General features: G+C 40.8%; 3 protein-coding genes across 4 annotated transcripts in view; 1 reads left to right on the top strand and 2 right to left on the bottom strand.

Moving 5' to 3' along the window:
* The window catches only part of RHBDD1 (rhomboid domain containing 1), a 199,644-nt gene that overhangs the window by 111,416 nt on the left and 61,174 nt on the right, over positions 1-27,054 (top strand). The gene's annotated exons all lie outside the window — the stretch shown is intronic.
* Positions 4,484-13,672, bottom strand: LOC142059902 (fetuin-B-like). The gene is given in 8 exon segments (XM_075099198.1): positions 4,484-5,011; positions 5,492-5,581; positions 6,501-6,614; positions 7,563-7,729; positions 8,271-8,294; positions 8,297-8,357; positions 9,710-9,820; positions 13,349-13,672. Coding segments are annotated over 8 exon segments (1,209 nt in total). The 5' UTR covers positions 13,571-13,672; the 3' UTR covers positions 4,484-4,591.
* AHSG (alpha 2-HS glycoprotein) lies at positions 19,340-26,329 on the bottom strand. The gene is made up of 7 exons (XM_075099199.1): positions 26,043-26,329; positions 24,520-24,630; positions 23,203-23,287; positions 22,170-22,333; positions 21,762-21,875; positions 20,874-20,954; positions 19,340-20,004 (listed from the first exon to the last, which is right to left on the bottom strand). The coding sequence occupies exons 1-7, from the start codon at positions 26,244-26,246 to the stop codon at positions 19,723-19,725; spliced, it is 1,041 nt and encodes a 346-aa protein (XP_074955300.1). The 5' UTR covers positions 26,247-26,329; the 3' UTR covers positions 19,340-19,722.

The raw sequence follows: 27,054 nt of genomic DNA, 5'->3' as shown, positions 1-27,054 counted from the left end.
ATTTATAATTAACTTATTTTATAAAAACCTTGATTTTTAAACCTATTTTGAGAACTTTGATGTCTGTGCCTTGCTTTTTAAAATCTTTTTGTTTGGCCAAGGCTGAGTGTAGAAGGGAGCTGAAAAATCTAAACAAATGCATAGCCAGTGTATGCATAAATAAGCCAGCATATCTTATTCTGTATCCTTTGAATGTTACTGCCCCTTTTTTTTGCATTTGTGATGCCTCACCTATATTGAGAGTTAAAGGCTTGATGGTATCTGGCAAAAATGTTAACAGTCCTGGAGGTCACTGCCCATAGCTTATCTGTGCCTGAATAAAAAATATTGTCCATATGAAACTGTAATGTTTGTTCAAGTAAACTTCAGACCAGATTTTATCTGGACATTGCCCAGATAACAAGTTAATAATGGATGATATCATAAGATCAGTAAGTGTTGAAAAACTGTGAATCAAAATTGAACAGTGAATTGGGAGTTGTCTGCCAAAATCCAACCACTTCTCATCTCCAGTGACTGGCCTGTTTTCTGCTGGACAAAGAGAAGCAGGACTTAACAATTCACAGTCCTGGGACGATGTGCTGATTTTGGCTGGGATGGTTAGTTTTCTTCACAGTAGCTAGTATGGGGCTATGTCTTGGGTTTGTGCTGAAAACAGTGTTGATAACACAGGGATGTTTTCATTACTGCTGAGCAGCACTGACACAGAGTCAAGGCCTTTTCTGCCTCTCACCCCACCAGTGAGTGGGCTGGGGGTGCGCAAGGAGGTGGGAGGGGACACAGCCAGGACAGCTGACCCCAAGTGACCAGAGGGATATTCCACACCATATAATATCATGCTCAGCATATAGAGCTGGGGGAAGAAGAAGGAAGGGGGGACATTCAGAGTGGTGACATTTGTCTTCCCAAGTAACCCTTACACGTGATGGAGCCCTGCTTTTCTGGGGGTGGTTGAACACCTGCCTGCTGATGGGAAGCAGTGAATGAATGCCTTATTTTGCTTTGCTTGTGCACATGGCTTTTGCTTTATTTATTAAACTGTCTTTATCTCAACCCCCAAGTTTTCTCACTTTTTCCTCTTCCAATTCTCTCCCCTATCCCACCAGGGGGGGAGCAAGTCACTGTGTGTGGCTTAGTTGCCATCTGGGGTTAAACCATGACAGAAGAGAAGAGAGTATTTGGGATGTGACTGAAGGTACATAGGGTGTGTTACTGCCAGCTGTTTTGCTCAGTTTGGCTAGAAGATGAGAGACCAGAATGTAGAGGTTCGGCACTACCTGGGCATGTTTTTTAGAGAATTTGCTGCCATCCTGTCTGATCATGCTGTCACATAGAGTAAATGTGTGGAGACGAGATGCATTGCATCCTGTGCCCTTATCTGTTTATGTGGGCATGTGGGAGGGAGAAGGCCACAGCCCACTCAGAGATTGGCATAAATCTGCTGAATCAGCAGCAGGATTTGAAGTAGTGATGATTAAATGTTATCAGCTGTTAATCATATCAATGCCATCTGGGAGTGCAGCAGTATCCAGGTACGTTCTGAGGACAAAGGTAACACAGAAACTATACATCTTCAGTCTCCTACTTGCAGTTCAAGAAATTAGTCTTGGACATTAGTAACAGACCTCAGTTATGGCAAACATTAGTGGCGGCCTAGGTGGCACTGAAAGCTGGGTACAGGAATCGCTGTGCTGGAGTGGCCACGGCAAATAAAGGAAACGCCCATGAATCTGCACTGACCACTGATGCTTGCTGATCTGCACTGTAGATACAGTTACTGCTTAGAAAAACATCTCTTCTGGTATTTATTTTTAAATCACTATAAGTCTTTGAACCCAAGCCTCAGATCCAAGCTAGGGAAAGTATTGATTCACGTGTCCTTTCTGAGCCTTGCCTGCAGAACAGGCTAAACAATATCCAAACTGAATGCTCAAAACTGTAGATCCAAACTTTCAGATCTTCTCTTTGACTCCCCCTCTTTTTGTTCACACCAGTTCCACTTCATTTATCTTCACTTGCAGCTGTTCAATTTACTATTGTAAGCAGCTGTAGTCAAGAAAGAGAACTAACTGAAATGGGGTATTCTTGGCTGTGGCTAGCAGTTAATGGGGCTGATTTCTTCCCCAGTACTCCTTTTGGGGAAGAATCCAGTTACATACGTTGATATCAATCTCAGTGGTGTCATTAAACTGATGAAGCCACTGTGAGATTAGAATCAACATACAAACAGTTAATAAAATAGACTGCTGTTTAAAGCGGCAGAAGTGACAAGTATGGTGAATAACTGAAAAGAGGGGGCAAAAAAAGTGTTCTGAAAATCACTGAAGTGTGACAGGCTGTTGCCTCAATGCTCTTGTCCTCTGACTCACTAAAGCCAGTGGTGGTCTGTGTGAGGGCAGGGAGTAACACCTGGTATCCCCTATTTTGGCATGTGGCAAACTAGCAGTTCCTGTGCAGGGGGTAGGACACACTGGTCGTGTTAGGGAAACCCGAGCTGGCAAAGATGAAACTTCCTGAGGGAAAAAGAAGATGCTGTAATTTGATGACTTGATAAAAAGGGAAGTGCTGACACAGCCTAGAGCTCATACTGTGATAACAACTAGATAGAATTTGAATTTTATGATTTATTGAGAACTACCTGATTTTGAATTGTTTTCTACTCTGAAATTAATGAAACCAAAATATGTTGAAATTTCTTATGATGTGGAATTGAAATAGAGTTATTTTTGGCTCAGCTGATGTGTTTCATGCATCACTTTTTGGCTTATTTTAATCTTTGAAGCAATTAAATCACTCTTTTATATAAAATTTATGTTTTTAAGAGTTTTGCAAACTGAAAAAAACCCAAATATCTTTGTTGTGAACATAACTCCATATATTTCAATATTATTTTGTCTCCACATAAAATAAAATACTTTTATTTATATATTTTTATAATAATAAAAGAATACATTTTAATCAAATTGTGTAGTGCCACAATATTTTAAGAAACCATAATTTTTTGTTGAAAGGCTCTTTGAATGGAGAAATTATCCAGCATCTCTAGGGATGATTCAGCAGCAAAAAAGCTTCAGAAACAATAATATTTAATTGATCTTGTTTTGAACAAATGATTTTACAGATCTGGTGGCAACTAGAGAAAGGCTCTGTGGCCTCATATGAGCCCCATAATTATTTCAAGTATCAGTGTACTCCTGGCCACAAATGGCATTTTTTTCCCATGTTCACTCTTTTTCTTCTTCTTGTCTTCTCATTTATTTATATTTGTTATTGGCTGTATAGTTGCTATGTCTGGTTTTAGTGCAATTGATTTTTCTTAGCTACAGGCTGTAGAGTGTCCCTGTGGTTTTTATTACAAGGCAGTTAATATGACCTATCTCAAGAAAGAATTAGGCTGATTTTGTAAATCATCATTTTTCCTGCACAGCAGGGTCAGTAAAGCATAAGAATCTGAATAGCTTGGGCTTGGTTCTCCACCAGCCAGACTTATGTGCAGAGGTTTCACACATGGGTAGCCTTTTCCACTTTCTTTAAGTGAGGGGATAAAGCATTAGGAGAATATAATCTTTCTTGTGCTCTTCCATGGGAAATAAAAAAATAGACTAAGCTCATCACATTATAATGAAGAAGTTAACCCATAAAATAATAAAAACCTACTAGCTTTTAGAGCTAAACAGTGTCAAAGTCCCTTCCCAATTTATACACAGTTACACCAGGCGTGACTCCATAAGGCCCCTGAGAGCATCCCCTCTCCTGGAGGCTTTGCTGCTGGAGCTTGGGGCCAGCTCAGCAACAGCACATCTGGGGCTGCCCCCGCTCCCCTTGGGTCCACAGCATTTTGGCCCCTGCCTGAGCTACAGCCCCTGCCGCGTCGTAGCTGTGCCTGTGCCTGGCCATGGACTCTGTTGATCCAGGCCCAGACTCAGACCTGCAGCCTGTCTTCCTGGCCTGACCTCAGACATGCCTCGTCACTATGGACTTGCTTGGAGACCACTGGGCTCTGTCTTACTCTGGGTACGGTAACGAGACCTGATCCTGACCCTACTTGCTAACTCATGTTCCTGGCTTGACCTCGGACCTGCCTCATCACCTGCGACCTTGGGTGGTGATCTGGCCTCTTCCTACAACCTGACTACCGCCCCTGGGTCTGCCCTTACCTCACTTAGGTGCCATGGGACATGTCCCTGCCTTGCCAGCCTGGTTATCATGCTTGCCTCTGTCTCACCATCCCTTGAGGAGCAGCCAGCCCACACTGTGCCCTGACAGACTTCTGCTACTGAGGATATTTTTTTTCTGATACCTTTGGGCTGTCTCAGCCCTGCAAGTTCTTTTACCCTCCACAGTTACCTTTCCTTCATGCTTTTACTGATGGGAGGAATTTGAGAATTAAAAGCCAAATTCTTTTGTTGGAAAATGCCCCAGTTAGATTTCTTTTTCTAATCTGTTCTTGTGCTTTCTGAAAACTGAGACCTCCAAAGATGAAGACTGTAATGAGCAATTCATTTATTTAAAGATGTTACAGAAATTGAAAGACCAGGTTGCCATTGTGGGCATTATTTTGTTGCAGGTAGTTGAGATGATTGGATGCTGGCTAGGCTTTGGTAAGCTTTTTAGGCAGCAAAGGCTGGAGGATGAAATTTTTTTCCTTTGCTTCTCCTGGGCATGAGTCTGATAGAGAAAGTTCTTCAGGAAAAGGAAGAATAACTGGTCCAGTGACTGGTTTGGTCAAATCTGGTTTGCCTACTTCAGTCTTTCTTCCATCAAGACAGGACATAGGTCCTACAGCCTCGGGTGGAACTGGCTTTCCATCTTTATGTTCATTTTGACTTTCTGTTAGGCTTTGGAAGGAGATATTCTCAGTTGAAGGCGGTAGAATTTTAACACAGCCCACTGTTCTTTCTAGGTGTGGGGAGAAAGGATTGGTTTCTGAAGGGGAAGTTTGTTGTTGATTCTGGCTGGATTTTCCAGGTGTCTCATTAGCTTGCTGTTTCCCCTCTTCAGTGGCAGGATCCTAAATAACAGGCAACAAGCAATACCTATATTGAAGCTATTACAAACTCTTTCAGATATGGAGAATGTCACCCTTCACACTAAGGATCTGCTACAATTCCAGTCTGCAAAGACAATCTGCAGAACAGAAGCTTGAAGGATAGATAGATGGAACTACTTATGCCAGTGGAGATAGGTTCATGAAACTTGGGTAACTATACAGTTATTGCCCTTTGAATTCCCTTTGCTATTTACAATTTCTTTGTAGAGCGTTATGAACACATTCTGTAGTATTGACTCTATACTTATTATATTGCCTTTTTATCCACCTAGCAACAGTTTATCTCAAGAGAGATTTCTTCCCGATTTGGCCTTACCACTTTCTTGAAGCCCGTATCTTTGTGAATAAGAAAACTTAAAAATTAATGGGCTTTCAAGAGTTCAGTTCTTGTTTTGTAAAAGAGTAATATTCTTGCAATATTAAGATCAGAATAAGAAATACCTGCAGACTGTAGATGTCACAGGATATTTTGACAAACTCTTGATATTCCAAATGACTGTTTGTTACAGAGCCTCTGCAGAAACCTATTTGCTGGAAGAAAAGAAATGCAAGCATTTTTTTCACATTGTAGCACTGATACTTATTTCCTATCTTGTAAAATAAGTGTTTATGAAAAGCTGAATAGTTCTAGATTCTATATGTATTTGTAGGGACAAGCAGCTTGGGCAAACTTTTATTTTGGGCTTGGCAAGCTTACAGAGGCAGGCAGCATATTGAAAAAGGCTTTATGTTTGCAAAGAAGGGTTAGCTAACATGATAGTAAAAATAAGCTGGCCACTTAAGGCCCAACAACAACAGCACACTTAAGTTCTGCTGCAGCAGAATATCCCCATGCAGGCAAGTTGTGTAATTTAACATAATAACATTGTTCAGGCAAAAACAATTTTATACCATACTAGTGAAAGAAACTATGAAAAAAATGTTGTTTCTAATAGTTGTGTTTTTACTGGGCTGTAGGTAACATGGCTTGGATCTCAGTTAAGATGGGGCTTGAAATGTTATCTCTTGGCAACACATCCGTTTAGTCTTTCAGTTTCTTTTATAATTTTTTCCTTAGTTCCTAAAAGTTTTCCTTCACTGACCTGGTTATGGTATGAATATTCTCTTTATGCATTGTTTGTGGTTTATTGTCTGTCTGTTTACCTGGAATAAATCCTTAAGAATGATTCGGTTTTGTAAGGCGATGGCTATCCCGCCTTTTTCTGAATGGCATTTTTTCCTGTTTTCTTTGTTCATGTTCTTCTAGGTAAGAATTCAGAACTTTTACTGAAATGTTTTTTCTATTCTAAAGCAGTTTGTACAGTTGCAAGACAGTATGGAGCTACAACCCATAAAAACACGCCTGTGGGCTTTGATTCTTGTCTGCAGAGAACCAAAGGAACAGGCTAAGTATTCACTGAGGAATCATAATATCTGAAAAATAGATGTTTATACAAGGAAAAGTACTTACACCTAGTTCTGATGAAAGTGGCTTGCACTTGGAGATGTCAGCAATTGTGTCATCTTTGGAGCAGGATGTCTCTTGAATTAGAAACTCTACAAAATATGCAGGACCTATGACCCACTGTTAATGACAGACCAGTGACAATTAGAACTTGTGCATGTGTCAGGAAGAAGGAAGAATCCTACAGACCTTGAAATAATTGTAAAGCCTCTGCTAAGAGTGTAAGGAACAGGTTATACTTGGGGTATTACTGTTAGTTGTAGCACAGGAGAATGATTCTTTTTGCCAGTGCTGCTTTATTGCCTGGTTATATTTTACTTCTTATACATGCACAATCCTAGTAACTCATGGATCAGCTGTAGTTGAAATGAGTTTGTTTTCTTTAATAAGATAGCATTCACATACAACTACATATCCAAAGACCCTCTTCAGTGCCTTGTTGATAATTTCTGGCTGCTTTAATGAACAGGATCACTTTTTCTATTTCTGAAATGCAAGTACCTCAGGGTTGGACAATGGGAGCAAGTAAATACTGTACTGTAGTAATATCTAACAGTTTGAGACAAAGAGTGAAAACTACCTTGTTATCTATACATAATAAATTTTAGAGAGACTGGATATTACTGTGGTAAACAAACAGGATTTAGCCAGGAGATCATTAACTCTCTGTTAGTCTAAAATTAGTTTTAAACCATGTTTAAAGTAATTCAGTGAATTACAGGTATGTGTTGGAAGGGATGACTGTGGTTTATTAATACTTTCTGTTAGGCAGTCACTAATTCATGGTGGTGGTAGAAGAAAGAGATAACAGTGAAGCTTTCCTAAACTTTGGAATGCAAATCTGTATCTTGAGTTTTGCATAAAGCCCTTCTTTTTGGAATAAATGGCATCAAAGTCTTGGATCAATGCAGATCCTCATCTCCCAGGAGTATTCTGCATAGAATTATCCTTTGTGCTATATGGATACAAATTCTAAACAATCTGTAAGACATAACAAATCATATCAAGTATAACAGCTGGATCTGTATTTCCTGAGAGCTAAAGCAAGTCAGATGAGCCTTGGCTTACCTGCATTGAAGCTCTTGTGACATTGAGGACAGAGAAATAATGAGTTTGTTCACTCTCTTCATTGAACTTGGCAAGGCTTTTAACAGCAGCCTCCAAATAACTGGGCTCAGTTGGACAGTCATCAACTGGGCAGTCAGGACATGCTGTCTGAATATATCTGCGTGGAACTTTTTATTCAAAGAAAACAACGTCATTAGAGAAAGCATAACCAAAGAGCATGTTGATAGTGTAGCTCACTGTAAATGCATCCATGCCTCCAACCCCACCCACCTGCCCTCCAGTCCTCTGGAGTAACAATATGTGGTCTGATTCACTCAAGGATTTTGCATCTTTATCATTTTGTAAACCCATAAAAATGCTGCAGTAGAGGCAGAGACACTGCAGAAAAAAGCTCAACCTACTGACAGCGGGCTTGCAGTTTTTACTTGCCTTTCACAAACCCATAAAAATGCTTTTTGGACCAGAGGGTAAAAGCCCGTATAGAGGCTCTGCTGGGTTTCCCAAAGACGAAAACAGTTATTACTGCACTGCTTTGACCTGCAGGACCACACTGAACTTATGATCACTGACTTCAGAAAATTAGGGCAGCTGAAAGCTAATGGAGATGCTGTGGTGCCATAATTACAATTAAAATTTAAAGTAAACCTATATAGCAAAGAGTGTTTTTCCAGTCCTCTTTTAAAGTGAGGGTGTTAAATAAAGACATACCCGGTTGTAAAATGCACTCATAGTACTCAGATGAGCAATATGGCTTGCCTTATTAACATAGATAACTGCTTTGCATTGACCATAAACCTAAAACAATATAAACATTTAGAAACAATTAATATTGCACCCTTTGCACCTATCATCTAGTACCTAGTCAGTGAGTAGTTCATTTTCTTTTGCAGTCATTAAATAATTTTCAAGAACAAAGCTGTGTTAATACTCAAATGGCAATGAAGCACATTTCTAAGTAACTCCATTAAAAATAAAAGGCCAGATCTTCCCCTGGTGTATGTCTGAGCTCTGCAGGTGCAGTGCTTGTCCGCAGGATGGCCTACACAAGGCCACCCTTCTGGCAGCTAAGAAGTGCCCAGGTGTCACAGAGTGCTTTTCCTGGCCAGGGCCCCGTGCCGGGAGCTGGGTCTATGTCTAGAACACAGAGAGCTTAAACCTGTCTGGATCCAGTCACCTGTCTTCCAGGTTCCCACTTTTTCCTATATCCATAGTAAGGAAGGAGAGTGGTAGGAAAGACCCTAAATCAGTTTTGTGGCACAGTAAGATCACCCTTGCACACAAAGAAACTCTGACATCATGGCAGGAAAAGAATACTGGCCTATTAATGTTCATTGTGCCTTTATTTTTAGAAGCTGTATGTATGTTCTCTGAGTGCTTCTTAAATATTGCCACATGTATGACCAGGGCCTCTAGGACTATACATTTCTTGACTTCTTAGAAACCACACCAACCATATATTCTTTGCACCCTTTTCTTGCTGAAAGCTCTGTAAGCAGAATTTTTTAATTTTTTTTTTCCAGTTTTTAATTTAAAAATGAAAACTGATTGACCTAAGAAGCAGCCCAGGACAATTCAATCATAACTTCTTTTTTTTTTTTCTTTTGTCCCACATGTGAAGCTTCTTTCTTGTCATTCTTCATTTTATAAGGTTTTTTTTTTTACTTATTCAGGATTGTTTTGGTCACCTGTAGCAACAGACTTTCTGTCTTTGCAGCTTATCTTACTGAGCTTTCTTGTTTCTCCTCTTTCAGTACAATTTTTACAAAGTTGTCAGAACAAAAGTGTAATTAAACTAAACCAAAAATCGCATGTTATATAAAAGTAAGTTTCTTTTATTCCTTTCTTGACAGCCTGTCTTCAAAATAAACTCTTATAGGGTTGCTATAAAAAGTAAACCATTTGTTCTAAATAGTGTCCTAGCATGGCTATTTAGTTATGTCTGCTTATTAGGTCTGGTCAGAAACCATCTTTTCAACTTCATTTTTTAAAATAAATCTTACAAGTCTATAAACTGATTAGAAAGTACAGAGGAAAGCTGAGGACCTTAAAAAATGCATTTTGATTTCTTCTAAACTCTGCTGCTTACTAAAAATGCATGTGTAGGGATTTGCTGTCCCCGAGACTAAATAAGAAGATAAAATCCTTACAGTTCTATGAGCAGGTCTGGCCGTACAGTTCTTCCACAACTTTTTGCTGAGTACATGGCATTCAGTATCTACTACATCCAAGATGAGATAGAAGACAGAACCAGTCATCTCCTGAAAACAAAAAAAGAAAGTATAGTATCCCTGTTTTGTACATAACAAAGTAGGGAAACACAAAAGGAAAAGATGGAGAAACACAAAACACACAGGTGGGACACACAGATATCCTGAAATTGAACATTCTGTGGGACAAATTCTCAATGGTGGCAAATATGGTGAGATTCGAGGCCCTGTTAGAACAGGCTTGGTCATGTGTCTAGCCAGCTTTAATTAAAGAATGGTCATCTAAAATCAGTTTTATTCTTCTTATTCTAGTACCAACCAAAGTAAAAAAGGGTCTTGTAGAAGTCTGGGGCCAGTATCTGTACAATTTTGCCTTTAGTTTTGACTTCTGTTTAACAGCAACTAAGGACCAGTCAACAGGGCATCTAAAGGCTTGAGTCTAAAGTCAAGTCTAAAGCCAGCTAGCCTGCTGGTTTGTTTTTTTTTTGTTTTATACTGCTTGGGAAAACACTAAGAAGTATCTCTTCTTGAGTTCTGAAGAGACTGAGTGATACAAACTATTCTGGTCACATAGTATAGAGATCTCTGGAAAGAGACTGGGATGGTGAATTTATGTGAGCTTTACCAAATATACTTGTAAATGTAATAATAAACCCTTTAAATGTAAAAGAGCAAAATAAATAGAAAATAAATGTAAAGAATAAGTAAATTGTTTTGTTAGCTTTGTCTCTAAGTGATATTCTTACATATGCAACTTACCATGCTTTATACCTTTTTTTTTTTGTATTTTCATACCCTCTTTTTTCCCCCTAAGTGTTCTATGAAGTAATCTGGTAATGCCTGGCACTGACCTCTCAGGTTTGCCTACACTAATCCTGTTTAATTAGAAGTGTTGTTTTGAAGGTCATGAAAAGATCAGAAGCTGTTTTGGCAAAGACTGAAGATGGGATGCAGCAGGACTGTGTACAGTGGCATGGCATTTTCCCCACACCTGGCTGCATAGATCCTTCTGTGGAAGGAACTAATTTTAGTTTACGTACAAGGTACCTAAATACAATGATGATATGTCTCCTTAGTATGGTAGCTAATAAATCAGTAAACAGAAATTAAGACTGGTCAAAGAATAAGTGCCATTTGCTGAAAATGTGGTTTCTGGAGTAGAGTAGCATTTGGTACAAGCCTGTAACTTCAAATATATCCTCTATAAGAAAAAAAAAACATTACTATGACTATCCTGCATGAAGCAGTAATAGCTAAGGAAAACATGTGTCTTTCAGAGTCCCAGAGTTGGGACTGGTGACTTGAGCTTTCAAGTTGGTTGTTCAGGCATTCTGGAGGCAAAAGCACACAGATATCTCTTTAAAGAAATGTTCTTTTAATCAAATGTGTTTTGTTAGATGGATTTACTCAGCTGAATCATGAAGAGTGATTGCAAAGCTTGGTGATCTTGGAAATACTAAATGCAACCAGGGTGGACTGAACTGTATTTCCTGTTGCCTGTAGCTCTCTTGTATAATATCAGCTCTAATACACTGATGAGTTATTATAAGATCTATACATCTTTCTGTGTGTATCATCCTCCACTGGGGAAAAGATAATTTGGGGTTTATTCAGAGCTCAGCAGATCTCTGAAGCTTTCATCATCCTTATTTTAATTTTCATTAAGAGACCGTTATGCAAGGGCCTTTTGATATCTGCATAGTATTGAATAAAAACTTCTATCTTTTCTGCATGGCCAAAGAGGTCCCTTCCTCAGCACTGCTGATGCTAGGACTGCCACAGTGCAATGCATGCTAGGGAGCCTGGGAGCCGGAAGAGATGTGGCAGGAGTGCAGCAACGCCTTTGTGGCAGGGTGACCTGGTGCAAGGGAAAGAAATGAAATATTTTTGCATGTTTTGTAATTTTGGTTAAGTGCCTGTCAGTGAAGTTAATCATGAGTATCTTGTATGAAAGAAAGTCTCTGTCCTACTTGCATATATGTTAATAGCAGATGGCTCATTAGTTTCAATTACAGCCAAACTGAACCACAGGTTGCTTTGGGGAAGATTTGAAGTTGAAATAACTTTGAAAAGGTTTTTATCCTGAGTATTGGTTAAAAAAATGGGAGGAAGGACCACTGACGGATTAAAAAAAAAGTTTATTTTTCTGAGGGGAATAGAAGGTTGTATAAGGTTGTCCCTGTCCATGAACATCCCTGACATAGCTGACTGCTTCTTATATACTCAGTCCCAGAAGCAGCAAAAATGTGACAAAGGGCTTAGATTGTCTAGTTTGTTATTGCATAAGGGCTAAGGATAAGCAACAGGATAAGCATAGTAGGTGCAAAAAATAAGAATAAAAGTAAATTCTATCCCCAAATGAACAAAGAGCAAAGTATGCCCTAAGGCAATAAGTTAAGTCTCTAGGGCATTAAGTGACAGACAAAATCACAAACAAGGACCAAAATTCTCCTATGCTGAGATATACTTGGCACAGGTGAAGCAGAGAGATGAATGAAGTGGGTTACAGCATGCCTGCACCCACCATGCTGCACCCTAAGGTGGTCGTAGGAGTGCTCTAATTATTGTCAGTAGCCCCAGGATGGGTAGCTAAATATCTAACTCCATGACTGGTGATGTGGGTTCTGGGCCAGCTCAGAGGCAACCCGTGTGGAAAAAATTCTCCAGAGGCCTGAGCAAAGCAATATAGAGAACACAGTGCAAAGCAGAGCAAAGCGTGCATCTTTAGTCATGAGATCTCAGATTGCTGGAGGCTACAGCGTGTCTGCAGAAACTATGTCCTTGTGAGAGCAGCAGGAAGTAGTGTCATATCCTTGCCAGTACAAATCTTTAAACATCTGGCAATGAGCCTGGTTTACTAAAGTAAAGGGTTCGGAACAAAGCCTTTCAGGTGAGATTGTGGGAAACAAGCAAGCATGGCAGGGGATGATAGTAGCATGCTTCTACAGTGCCTTATGTATTGGGGCCATGTGCGCTCATTTCAGGTTGTCCCTAGATTCAGCTATTGTAACACAAAATAGTAGTAACTTAAGCACACAAGAGAAATAAGATACTTGAGGATACAAGAGTGATATCCCGTAGATATTACCAAAGTAATTTTTGCACCTGAACCAGTTTCAGATTTCTTCTGGAGAATGAGTCATCATTTAGAGGTCTGTGAAGGAATTCCCTGGTCCCAAGCTAGATGTGTTTACACCTGTTAGTGTTTACATCTTTTGTGCAAAATGCACAATGACTTAATAGCCTTTGCACTCCAACTGCTCAAGGCAGTGGGAGGAAGGTGTAATTAAATCAGAGTAGTGGTGTTTCATACCAAATTTGAACTGATGCCTGGAGCTATTCCAGGGGCAGGCAGCAGAGAATCATGACTGAGATTTGCTCTCTAATTGCCCACAGTGGCGATGAAACTGTTCCTAGTCATCTGTGCGTAAAGTTGACATGGCCTCTGGAGTCCTGTGAATGTAACTTCACATTTGCCTTTAGAAATATTTCTTAGTTCAAATACATATTGCTAAGGGCTAGTGGTAGACACAGGGCTCCTCATGGAAGAAACAGATATAGAACAAGCAGGTAGCTTACCTGAGGATGTTCTCGGGCACTGAAAATTCGGTAGAGACTGAATATGTAGCCCTCTTTTCGGTCAGCATTGATCTGGCGAAGAGCCAGGTCTGCAGCCTCCTCTACTGCAGTGTCATCACAGGTGGGGGAAAGCAAGGCAATTGGTGCTTCTCTGGCAGGAGGCGAGGCAGCCCAGGAGCAAAGCACCTGTATGCCAAAGAGCATTGAAACAAGTAGAACCATTCTGCTTAGAAAACCACTGCAGCAGATCAGAATGGTAAGTCAGTATGGAGGGGCTGACTTATGTGAAATAGCAGACTTTTGAAATGGAGCTGTGTCTTTATAAACCTGTGTCTCCTTTTTATTACATACTGTCCATCACCTTTAAACCTACAGCTGCAACAGCAAACACTAAGTCAATGATTACAAGGTTTTATGAAAGTGTTGTCACTCCCTCTGAGACCAGAGAGCACTTTCTCCTTCTGGCTTTACATCTCCAATTCAGACTTCACTGGGCAGATTGTATAACTTTGACCTCATCGCAAGGGACAAAAATATACACACAAAGCTGCTTTCTTAAGAAAGCAGAAATGCTTAAATAAACCTACATGCAGGACAGGTCGGGCTCCACCTCCATTCTGTCGGTGATTCAGTTCTTCTCCCAAATAAGACAAAGGTCCCAGTAATTTGAATGGGAGTTGGATAAGGGCCACAAGGTTGACTGAGTTCACACTTCTTATTTGTTAAATGCTAATTGTAAACAAATATACTGACTCTCTTTTATATGCGGTCAGTTTGTTTGGGATAGAAAGCTCAGTTTGGATCCATTCTTTGAGAATTTCTGCTCAGTTGGAGACCTACAGATGAATGTTAGCCCTTAGCCCAGGCCAAGCCAGCAAAATGCAGTTAATGTCCAGACAAGAAGCGTGTTGATAAAGGGCCTGCTCAAGCCATTAAATACTCTTAGATAACACGATAACAAGGCAGTGTAAAGAATTAAGGGTTTCATCATGCTGTCTGCTTTTAGGCAGAAATTTCCATTGTGTTTATCTGGGACTTAACATTCACTGTAATTGAATATAGCAGCATATATGTGGTAAGTTTTGTTCTCGCCCCGGAGACTTCACTTCTGTTGGTGGGATTGTACAAATTGAACTGCTGTAAGAGGCTGGAAGAAATAGACAATAAGTGAACCAGGGACTATCGACTATCAAAGTGGTCTGAGGCTATTGAAGGCTCCATTTCAGGGTTTGTTCCCTCTCAATACCTTGACTCCAGCCCACTCGTCTTTTCTTGCCTAAAACTTTCAAGTTACTGACACCTACCAGGTATTTGACGCCCCACTCTGATTTCCCTGAGCCCTGAACATTTCCTATTTCATCCCATCTTCCCCCAGCTTCTGACTTTGTTCTCACTGCCACATTCTGCAAAGCACTCTGTGAATTTGCCACCATTACCTGTTCCTTCTGATGCAAAAAAGCATGTCTTATTTCCTTTTATCACCTCCCATCTTAACTTTTTGGCTGCACCTAGTTTCAGCCCCTGCCTGGCAATGCTTAGCTTTATGTTCCTGTGGGTTTAGAGGCAGATACAGTCGCACGTGAGCACGTGAACTCCACTGCTAATTGTAACATGCTGCTGCATTTTTATTGCCTGAGAACCAAACTTAGTGATTAAATAAGAACCATCTGAAATTATATGCTGAGGGGGGAGGGCTGTAAGAAAGTTACTGACCTGGGGCTGGTTACATTTGTCTCAGTGCCAAAGGTCTGAAGGATAGGATCTAGCAGAAAGAACTTCTTAAAGAAGTGGGAGCACGTAACGTAAACTGGAGGGTGAACTGCCTTTGTCTTCCTGTAGCTGGTGCCCTCCTCCTTATGCCACCTCTTGCTCTTTATTTGCCTGTAAATTATTCTTTTTGTACTTTGAATCAAGGAAAATGTACACCCAGTTGTTTCTTTGCCAGTTCACATCACCTTGTCTAGCTCTCCCAGATTTAGTCCAGACTTCTCTGTGAACAGCAACTACTTATCCCATAAATGCCTCTTGCCTGGATGATTTGGGAGCTTAGTTTTCTATCTGGTTCAGTGTTATCGTGTCCCTTATACTATATGTTCAGAATTGGCTCAAGAAACAGAGTCCCACCTGCTTAATCTTTAGGTCCTTGGCCTCTCTAACCACTGCCACAGCCTACCCCAGTTTAAATTGTAAGAAGCCACAGGAGAATCATAAAGAAATTGGTCCAGCAATGTCACTAATTAGCACTACTCAGTACTCTGCTTTCATTCCTTTTCAGAAAAAATAAATAATACAGTCCTGATGTATTCATATATAAAGTCATATATAAAGTCACACCGGAGACTGTGACTTTAGGGGGGGGAGCCATTCATTGACTCAGCTGCTCCCACCATGGTAGCACAGAGCACACGCTAAGCTGTGCAGGTTTATTTGTACCTTTGACTTATCCCCTCACTGCTGAATTTGGTGGTTTATTTGCCAGCTAAGAGACTACACTGTTGTCCCTATTGATTCTGGAGTGATTTGCTGAGTACAGATGAAAAGGGGTCATGGAAAATTCTGCCTGGAGAAACTTTAGTTTGAAATGACAGTGGTGTGCCTTTTGGCTAACCTGTCAGGAACTCCAGACTGGAGGCGGGGGGAATAGCTGTACAAATAGCTGTTATCTTGAAGATCTGGAGAAATGACAACCACTATTACTTGGGGAGGATCCCAGTGAAAGCCATTGGATTTCTACTAAGGGACAATTCTGCAGTATTTCACCTTGAAGGATACTAGAAGCTGGGTAACCATTTCCCTGGCCCTCATTTTCTGTCATAGGAGTCTCTGTGATGACAGCTTTCTGCTGGATGACACCAAGTACCCTCAGGTTTGATGGTTGCTCCTGTATTGATTGAGGAAGGAAAAGTGCAAGTGAAGCACGTAATTGTCTCTATTTAATACTATTGTAAAGTTTGGGTTTTTAAAAAATTCATATATTGTCATGGTTTTTTGCTGGTGGTATAAAGAACCTCAGCTCTTTAGCCCAGCAGTGCTCAAAGCATGTTCCTCTGGGAGACATCAGAACCTGCCCCAGAGAATTTCCATAGAAAGCTGGGTGGGGTTATACATACAGCCACGAAGACCTGCAACAGCACTGGGGCTGAAACTTTTCTAAGAAGACTTTGTTTGGTGGCAAAGGTGGAAAACTCAGGTAGCAGGACAGAAGGGGCACATGGCTGCTAGACTGAGCCACCTCATATCACCAGCTGCTTTGCAAACTCAGGGTAAGAGATAATGTACGGACTGTACCCTGGAGGGAAGGGATGCAAGGGATGAATGTTGAGAAACACTGCTGTAGCCATAGTACAGGAACAGCAGAAGCAGCAATGCAGACTCGCTCACATTGTTCCTTGTGCCTGGGAATGCTTCCCCTGCGGCTAAAGGATAATAACTCATTTTCTTTATCCGTACAGTACATGGCATTTCTATGGAGATGGGAGCCAGTTAGTACTGGCTGTGTCAGTGCCTCTTATAAGGGGGAATTGTTATATCCCTGACTCCGTTCTTTTTACTTTTGTACTTTTCCTCCCACTGGAAAGTTAAAAATTTCTCTGTTGAAGTGGCTGACCTCAAAACATGGACACAGCTGGGAAATCTGAGCATGTCCAGCCAAAGCAGTGCATGAAATATGCTTTTAGCAAAACAGGGTTTGAAAAAGCTGAAAAGCATTGTCAGCCAGTGATGCAGACCTGACAAACTTATTCATGTTGCATTTCAGGGAAGGAAGCATTTGTATTTTATGTATTGCCATTTCGTAGCGCTCATTGCTCAGACACTCTATTACTAAATACTGAATCTGTTCCTAAGGTCCAGGTGCATGAATACTGGGCCATACTGGGGGGAGACAAAGTGACTGCTTCAAAGCAGTCATGGAATATATATCCTGAAGAGGGCAAAATGTGTTCCTAAGAATGCAAGTGTTAAGGAGAAAGAAGACAAGGTGCAGCTACTAACTGGAATCACAAGAGAGTTCACTGCAGTTCTGCTTCTCTTTCCTCCCTGTTTTAGGAAACAATGGAGTAGTTAGGCCAGGTGTAGGAGAACATCCATGAGGTGTGGCAACTGCAGATGTTCTGCTACATATCCTTGCTTTCTGTGTTCAGAAAAGGCAACAAGAAAATGCAGCATTTCTGGAGTTCAGAGATCCCCATGGGCAGGGATCCCTTTTATTAAACATACTGTTTCTGCCATCAGATAGAGAATTTTCTAAGCCTGGAAAACACTGTCTCTTCCATAACTTAGTGCCCACTTCATTATATACAAGACAATTTTTATGGTTTTGTTAAGGCGATTCCTACTTTTAAAAATACAAAATCTAGGGAAACTAATTGCTGCAGTGAGTTAAAACTGTCTTATGTATCTGATAGGACAAGAGGAAATGGCCTCAAGCTGAGTCAGGGGAGGTTTAGATTGGATATTATTTAAAATCTCTTCGCTACAAGGGTGGTCAGGCACTGGCACAGGCTGCCCAGAGAGGTGGTGGAGTCACTACCCCTGGAGGTGTTCAAAAAAACATGTAGACATGGCACTTCAGGACATGGTTTAGGAGACATGGTAGTGTTGGGTTGGTGGTTGGACTTGATGATCCTAGAGCTCTTTTCCAACCTGAATGATTCTATGATTCTATGATCATAATAGTAGCCATTTCATTAAATCCTGTGCTGTGTCTCGTGCACTGGGATGGAAGGACCACCTGCCTTACCACATCAAGGCACTTTTAAAGCTTAATATTAGCATTTTTTAAATGAATGGCTGCATGTAGGACATACTGGAGTCACTGCTTTACAGAGAAGCAAAAAATCACTGAGCAACAGACTGGCAGTAGCTTGTGCAATTGCCTGCAACACACTGCCTGAAAGAACTCAGCATATTCTTGAAACGTGAGAGCTGCTGCTGTCATGGGGAGAGCTTGACAGCTGTGTGTTTGCATCAAGTTATACTATGGCTTATAGAGTCTGGGCTGATTTCTATTTTATTTCCCTTCCACACACCCAGTTGAGGCACTGGTGCAAATGCCAACGGCTTTTCCTTTCCCCATTGACACAGCAGCGCAGAACCTTCTGTATAGCAACCTGTTGCACTGTTACCAAGAGCAAATGTTGGTTGTGTTGCTTACTGAGCACTGGAAGGTTGTAACTAAGAGAACAGGATAGGTTATTTGAAACAGTTCAGAAATGACATGTGTTCTGCAGCTTTTGCTGCCTGCATGATAATTATCTTGTAGCAAGTGCTGTTCCTGGTTAAAGATTCATGACTGACTGTGAGACTGCTCCCCTGGGCCTGCAGAATTCCAGTCTGCCTGGCAGTAAAGATTCTTCTGGCCCCTGTCCCTTATTACTTCTCTACTTAGAATAGGTTTTGCTTCTAGCACGTGTCACAAATTCAGGGAAGATTTGACTGTTAGGACAATGATAAATTGCCATCACAGTTTGGGTCCTATTATATGAGATACATGTCTGTAGTATATTTTTACTCCCTTGAATTGGTATCCCCTCATATGCACACAGGCCATACAGTACCCTGTGATCATATTGCACCTCTGTATCTGCTGGGAGACAGAGTATACACATGCGTTTGGTTGGAAGGATTGATGCTTTCAGCCTGTGCAGCAATGAATGTGTCCTGATTCTTTGTTCTTTTCATAGGGTGGATGCTCTTATGCCATGTCTGAAAGTATTGAGGTGCTTCTGGTGGATATTAAAAGTAGGTGCATGCTAGGAAACACTACAGGTGGAAACGAAAAATACATTTTTTCCTGTCACTTCTTTAGTGTTATTGGTGTGTGATCAAAAGAAAGGACTGACCTGATTTTCAGCAGTGCTCAGCACCCACACATCCGAGTGAAGCTGATGAGAAGTGCAGGAGCTTACTGTTTTTGAAATCAAGCCCAGAATATGACTCATAATGTTTTGAAGGAGATACTTGGCAACGAAATGAAAATATATACAGATAGAAGGTACAAAAGCATTCCTATTAAACATTTTATTGTGAAGTAACCTTTCAGGTGGTGTTTCTGTCACAAAGCTACAACTGTTGTATAGCTGTTACAATAGTTTCACTGAAACAGTATTTTCTGTGTTTTAGCTAGACCATCCCTATATGTAGAGAAAACAACTGATATATGTTGTAATCACCTATATTTCGAAGCAGACAATCACCTATATTTTGCAAGATCCTGGCCATGGCTCCACCCTCTGGAGGGTAAAATTCATTTGGGTTCATAGTCAAGCATTCTCACCTATTTGCACTTGATGTTGTGGTCTGTGTGTTGATGCTGCTGCTGCTGCTGCACACTCATCCTTCAGTTATTTGTATCACCATGTCTGTAGCACAGCCTATATCTTGAAATGGCGAATCTTCCCAGGGCATGGAGGAGGAGGAAGAGGCAGAAAGCCAACGGGGTGAGGTACTTTGTCATGCTGAGCAACCTCTGCAGCTGCTCTCTTTGCTACAGATTTTGTTGAGAGCACAGAAGTAGGAAATTCTGAAGAGCTGGACTCAGATGCAACAGGGTTATTGTGGGAAAGCCTGAGATTATGGTTTGTGAAGCCTTGTACAACACTGGGCAGCAGTCCTGCTGATGTATCTTGACCTGGTTGAGAGTAGGTAACTCCAGGCTGGAAAAGAAAAATAATTTGTGTTTACGTTCAGTGACTTGGGGCTTATAATATAGAGGTTGCTGATATCTTACTAGGTACCCTACTCCTAACTACATACAGGCCTCCAACCCAGGTACAAAATGTCCCTGGCCATCACAGAAATTTGATTTTCATTTAAGCACATACACAAGAGCCCAGGAACACCTTTTTAATATCCAGTGGATCATTAGCACCAAATTCTGTGCTATGTGAACTTCCAGGAGCACCTATGCAGCTAGCGAAACATTCAAAACCAGCTAATTCTTTCTTTCATATACCTCGTAAACAGCTAATTACTATTGTGTTACCAAGAGCTCTGGTTCATAGGAGGTATTCAACCACCACCTAGCCCTTCTCAGACCAAATGGAGGCTAAAATACCTGGACAGCACTCAGGTCCAGTGTATATATGTTCCCCTCCTCTCGCTATAGCAGTGCAGGGCAGGGTCCCTGAATTCAGTCATATCTAAGGACTATTAGCAAAAAAAAAACCAGCTGATTTTGTCTACCACAATGGCTCATATATGTTTTACATCTACCTGCCTCATCCTCCTAGCTGAGCAGAGTTTGGTTTCCTTTGCCCAACCAGACATGTGAAGCTCCCAGATGGTTAGGAGGACAAACTGTGTCAAGCATGGATGGCAGAGGTGACAAAATTCCTGGCACAGAAATTCATAGGATGATCGGGAGCTACCTTATCTTACTTCTTTAGCATACAAAGTTAAACTCGGGTTATCACAGATAGCTAATGCAGTCTACACTGAAAGAGGCAAACTTAGGGTGATGGCTTCTAACAGTACTAGTAGGCTAGAATACTCTGGAAAGGGAATGAATATCTGGAGTTGGTACCTGATGTCCATAGAGCTGGCAGTCCACCCTGAGGTCCTGTGAGGGGCGTGTTATCATTACTGCTGTGCAGAAACCAAAATTCTGAAAAAGCAGAACACAGTCAAGAAAAAATAGTTATAAAATAGAGCAGACCTGCATTACAATTTTTAATTTCAGTACATTTAGAAATAGCTGCATCTTCTCAAGTTTTATCTGAGCAGTAAAGGGCTTGCTTTTTAGTCTGTTGGACTCAAAAGCCAAGCTGTTTAAGTGCATAACTTAAACTTTTCAGCAAATAACTGAAATTCCTGTATTATTCTAGAGCAGGATCCTTTTTATGTCTGGATGTGAGGGAGGGAAGGAATATATAGGAGTCCAAGTAAAAAACTCCCACCCACTAAAATTGCCTAGGACTGAATTTCATCACAAAAAAAGAAGAATTTTAGTATGATAAAGTACACAGTATAATTCTCAAAAGCCTATATATCAGAACAAAGCTTACTATCCATACTTAATTTGTAGAAAGGTGAAATGATCTGCCCTTTTGTTATGTTTGTGTACTGTCCAGTACAAAGAGCCTGATTTTCTCAGGCGCTCATGTTAAGAAGAGTAAACAATAATACATATTCTGTTGACTAAAAATATTTTGTGTTAAGGACACTTTGGTCCTCAAGCCTTTTTGAAATACATTCAAATATATCAGGATCCAGTCCAGATACCTCAGAGAGAAAAGAAAGGTGTGATATAGCTTTAGGAATTATATATGGAAAAGCATGTCATGATGGTATACAGCTCTTGCACTTTCATCCTCACAAAGGTCTATTCCTGCACAAGCGTAAGCGCATCACAGCATGCCTCTTTTCTACCTCTGAGCTGGCAAGATCAGGACTGATGTGCTGGCATACTTACAGACTGATCATCAGGCAGCAGTTGACAAGCCTCCACATTATCTTTAGCTTCTTCTGCTGAGCAGTTCGTGGCAGCCACAGCAAACTCAACAGACACAATATGCGCTGGGTGAGACTGATAAAACAGGAAAATTGTTTAACTGACTTTGCACTGCGAAACTGCATAGCTGCTGAGAAAAGATAAAAGGCAAATGCTGGGGCTTCTAGCTCTGCATCTCCCACTGAAGTGAAATGGAATCCTGTGGCTAAAGTGACATGACACAAAATGCTCGGGAAACCAATAGCAATTCAGTAGGGCAAATTAGAGCAAGCTAAATCTGTTTGCAAACATAACTAGTTAGGGCTGCACAATTACCACAGAAGAAATATTCTGTTTACATGGAAGGCTAGACATAGTTCTAGCAATTACCTGTATTTTGGCTCTTCCAATCTCAATGAGTCTGAGGTAAGCATCAGCAGTTTTGCTGTTGTGGTCATTGAGTGCAGCTGTAACAGCTGTTAATACCTCAGTGTTATTCAAACTTGCCAGCAGTGCGCAGTCAGGGCAGAGTTGGATAATATCTTCACCTGAGTCTGCAGGAGGAACCAAACAGATTATGTTTCGATCAGATTGTAGGTTGTTTAGAAGGGCATTATAACCTATTCAGTCACACAAAACACTGTGTCATGGTCTGTCCCAAATTATAGTCGAAGGCATCTTTGCAGTACAGACTACAGATGGCAGTGTTTCACACGACTTTTGCCATTCGAGTCTCTGCGAGCAGAAATGCTGTGGACTTCAGTAGCACATTTTGAATGTTCTTACTTAGGTTTTAATCAATTCTCTTTCTGGCAAACTATCCATGGCACCAATGAAAAGATGTCTCAGCTCACACACGGAATGGTGGAAAATGAAGATAGTTTAATTTATTGGAATTGTGTTTGTGTGAGTATGTTGTTTCACTCACCAGTTTTGAAAGTAGTACTGAAGACATCTCGTACAGAGCATGCAGAATAGACATTGCACTTTCCCATGGCAATATTGAAAATGCAGGGTTTAGTAAATAAGCTGCATCTGGCAAAGGAGCTCTGAAGATTAACAAGCTTTGGTAAATTCAGATCAACAAGGAAGCAAATTCTTGAGGCTAAAGTCCTGAATGAAAAGCCTCAATACCAGGAATCTCTAGGTCAAATCTGGGGCTTGTTGCCAAGATAGTCTTATAGTATCTTAATTGTCATAGTAAAGAGGAGCAAAGAGAGAGAGGCTGGCTTTGTAGGTGAGTGAAATCAGAAAAGGGGAAAAAATATTTTCAGAACAGCTGGGTTTAGAAAACCCATTCATTGTCAACCTTTATGCCATATTCATACACAGCATTTCAGCATCAGAAAAGCTAGTGAACTGTAACCACTGCTATAATAATACTCCTGCGTCTAGACCCAAACCTAAAGAACAAAGTCTTTACCTGCATGTGAGTGACATTTACTAGCAAGTACAGATAACTTTCCATTCAACTTCTGCAGTTTGACATCACAGTCACCCTCAACTGCCTAGAGAGACAAAAATCAAAGGGTTACATCATTCAGATAAATACGAATTTCAGAAAAGGGCAACTATTACTAAATTCAAAAGAACAGAGCCTGGCTGAGTGTTCCTGGCAAAATCAGTCTGATTGCAAAGGCACTGCTAGGCGTGTCCTGATGTCTGATTTTGTAAAAGGCAGGCTACAGCTGCAAAATTTTGATCCAAATCTGGATCTCAAAAGTATCAGGAGCGCCAGGGTAGCCAGATTATGGACATTTGGTTCAGGTTCCTCTCTCACAAAGAGCAAAGAATATGAATACTTATGAATTAAGACCTTCCGCAGAGCTGTTTGATAACATTCTCACTAATCTCAGCTGGTCAGTGGCCATGGTAACAGCAGTGTGCTGCCTTGTGTGAGCTGGCTCACATGCAACATGATCCAGCAGGGGAGGAGATGTCAAAGGCAAAGCTGGAGTCACTGGCAAGAGGGAACAGTTAGAGTTACCTCCCCCAAGATGGAAAATGGGATCTGAGCCCTGGTGAATACAGGGGTGGATCATGATTCAAATTTAGTCATGAGCTCTGTGAATTGGGCCCCATTCTAGAAACAGCAGGCTTAAATTGTCAGTTGCTCACTCTGCTTTCTGCTTCAAAACCAGAGCTGCCTGTACTCAGACACCACTTCCACTGCTTTGGTTAGGGAAAGCTTTTCACAGTTGGATCACACTTGGATAAGAACAAAATATTTGAGGCAGTAAATTCCAGCTGAGCATTATTTTGAAGGCAGAGCCCTGTCTGAAGGGAATAGTTCCTCTGCAGTCTTGACTAGGGCTAGGTGGCTACACTTGACAGAATTTGACTAGGTACCACCTCACACTTAGCCAAAGGAGGGTTTTGTTTGCACAGATTCACAACCTGCTGTTTGCAGCGAGGCAGTGACATCTGGGATGACCATGGGGTGCTGAATCTGGAGCCCCTAAACAAGGCCCCATGGCATTAATGAACTGTGTGTGGGATGTTACGCTGACAGTGACCTGTCCTCTTCACGTAACAGGACATGAAAGAAATCTGGGAGTTAAATCCTTCCCTACATGAAGGCAACTAAACGAACAAGGAGGTTACTTGTGATTGGGTAGTTATAAGCTGTTACAGTGATATAACTTTTGCTTGGAAATCTGAGTAGTGATAGCCTGGCCTCTAGTATCAACATACTGAACATGCACCTTTGGACCAAGCTAGTAGTGTTTTAGGTACTCACATGTTGTTCGAAGCTCCTTACTGTGCAATTTGCAAGAGGTGTAGGGCTGAGAATGTGGCATGTAGTCTCTAATAAGTCAAGTTCAAGAAAAATGATGTCATTATTCAGCCCCTGGAAGAAAAAAAAACACCCTGGAATTGTACTAACTACTTCACGAAACATCACCAGATTTCTTCTCTGGAGCTGCACTGTGGTCTCCATTGCTGACTGGCATTGGGTAGCTTCAGGAATACACTAGAGTAACTGAACAGGTCCTTACTATTTAACTTCATAAATAACAGGACCCATTTTTTTAGCTGGAGTAAGTCAAGATAGTTACACTGCTTTTTTCCAGCTAAGGAACCGGCCCATAAATTTTGGAAAGTCTAGACTGTACATAGTGGGTCAGTTCTCTTAAGTTCACTTGATTTTATTTTGTTGGGTAGTTTTAATAAATCAACACCTGTCATTGTTGATGAAAAAAAATTGTGTTTCTATAACCAGATACCATATGAACAGTGCTGCACGTTGGCCTGTCCCATTTAGTTCATTCAAATTACACTGAATTGCACCAGCTAAGTTCCAGTCCCAATATTCATGTTGTTTATGGACTGCAGGCTCTTTTATGGCTGTTCCTGAACCTTTGCAACTATAACGTAAGACGTGTGAGTGGAAGGGCAGAAGTGAGGTTCCCTAGCTCCGAGATTGACTCTGAGGTTTGAGTCATGAGTCATTCCATTTAAACCAATGAAGTTATTGTAGTGTAAAAGTATTAAATATGAGCAAAGCAGTGTCACGAGTGTTTTTGTGTGGGTAACTGTGGGCACACTTCTAATCTCATTAATGTCTGTTTCATTCTCTTGTAAATAACCTTGCTATCCTTTTTCTCATAACAAGTAGAAAACAGCCATGGAGTTTCATTCACATTAATATTTGGGACCATTTTCAATGTTTTGGTAGTATCAAAGGTTCTGAATGGGTGCATACACTGTATTCATTACCATTTCTACAGCCTTTCTAGATGCCTACAATGGTGGCAATAGATCTTAGTGAAAATGAGACTACAAGCTGCAGTTATTTCCATTCAGCTTCCTTGTCAGCTCAATGGGGTATTAGGTAAAATTAATGCCTACTGCAAAATCACTAATAGCATGGAGTTATGGTAGGTATGCATTTAGCCAATAAATAATTACCTGCATCACTAAGATTATCCTCACAGTTTTTCTCCAGATTAGCTACTGGGCTCATGAATCAGCACTTTGAATGATCTGTCTTAGCAAGCATGCTGCATTTATAAACTGAGCCCTTTCTACCATTGTACAAAAGTATCTGAACATTTCTCTCTCTCCCTCTGTTCTGCTTTTTGAGAGATACATTCCAGTGACCTGGATTCTCAGCTGCTACCAGGTGGCATTGCCCCATTTAAATCAACAGAGCTATGCTGATTTACCCCATGTGAGGATACAACCTTTGGCAGGGCTTGATGGTCATTTCCAAGCATCTCCAGGTTACCACAGTGCTCTGCCTGCAAGCTCCTCACTTACCTGGGGTAGCACGCGGATATTCTCGATTCTGTTTAAGGCAAACTTGTATCCATGATGACTGTGGCCATTAATATAACTCACAGCTACTTCAGCTGCTGCTTCAGATTCTGGGTCATCGCAGCCCAAGGGAGCAGAGGGAGCTGCTGGTACGGCTTTGTGAATTGGAAGCTGAACAAGCAATATTAAAGCTACTAGTGCCTTCATGGCACCTGAGAAAAAAAACGATCCCTTTCAGAAATAAAGTTCTAAGAATACTGTTCAGGTGATAGCTAGGTAGCTAGAACTGGGGTCTCATTTATATAGAACATACCACAGACTTTGCATGAGCGCATGTCTGATATTTGTCCCAGTTCCAAGAGGCATTGTAAACAACAAAAGAGAAAAGTAAATGTTAGGACATCAAGCTGACTGATTAATATTGGCCAAAGTAAATTTTATCAGGTAGGATATTGCGAAGTCTGCTACAGCAGCTAAAAAAGAAAGCATCAGCAAAAATGTAACATAATTTTTAGACACTTTTCTACCAACCAAATACAGCACAGACAAGAGGAATATGATCCCTCCTGTTAAACATGTAGAGATGCTAGCACTAATTAAGGTTTCTTGTAAACAGGACACATTCTGTTAGGGGCCAAATCTCACTAGACGCCAGCCTAAATTGTGAGATCAGTAATATGATAAATCACAATATGGAATTTGAATCAGTTCTAAGGATCACATTCAACAGTAAATGTAATTATATAGCAACTTCTGCTACTGAATTCATTTGGAATAGGAAACGAGACATAGTTTCTAAATCTTTTGCATCAGCTTTTTGTTTCTCTGAGTAACCTGAATACTTCCAGTAGTTCCTGAAATTTTATTTTGCAAAGCAGGCATCTTGTAGAAATTTTTCTGGAATATGTTGTACAGACTTGAGGATTTGGCATAAGATCCTAAAGGGCACAAAACTGTTTTAGGGAGAACGTAGCTGCTTAAATCCTCAGGAGTGCTGGACCCCAGCTTGCATTTA

Source organism: Phalacrocorax aristotelis, chromosome 7 (assembly GCF_949628215.1).
Source record: "Phalacrocorax aristotelis chromosome 7, bGulAri2.1, whole genome shotgun sequence".
NCBI lineage: Eukaryota > Metazoa > Chordata > Aves > Suliformes > Phalacrocoracidae > Phalacrocorax > Phalacrocorax aristotelis.
Note: the sequence above shows the minus strand (reverse complement) of the source record. Positions and strands in the feature narration are given on the sequence as shown.

Excerpts from the sequence above, each read along its gene's own strand:
- AHSG (XM_075099199.1), bottom strand. The coding sequence starts at position 26,246 with ATGAAGGCACTAGTAGCTTTAATATTGCTTGTTCAGCTTCCAATTCAC. Across the intron at positions 24,631-26,042 it reads ATATCCGCGTGCTACCCCAG|GGGCTGAATAATGACATCAT; the intron begins GTAAGTGAGGAG and ends TTTTTCTTCCAG. Across the intron at positions 20,005-20,873 it reads GCCAGCTCTATGGACATCAG|CCTGGAGTTACCTACTCTCA; the intron begins GTACCAACTCCA and ends TTTCTTTTCCAG.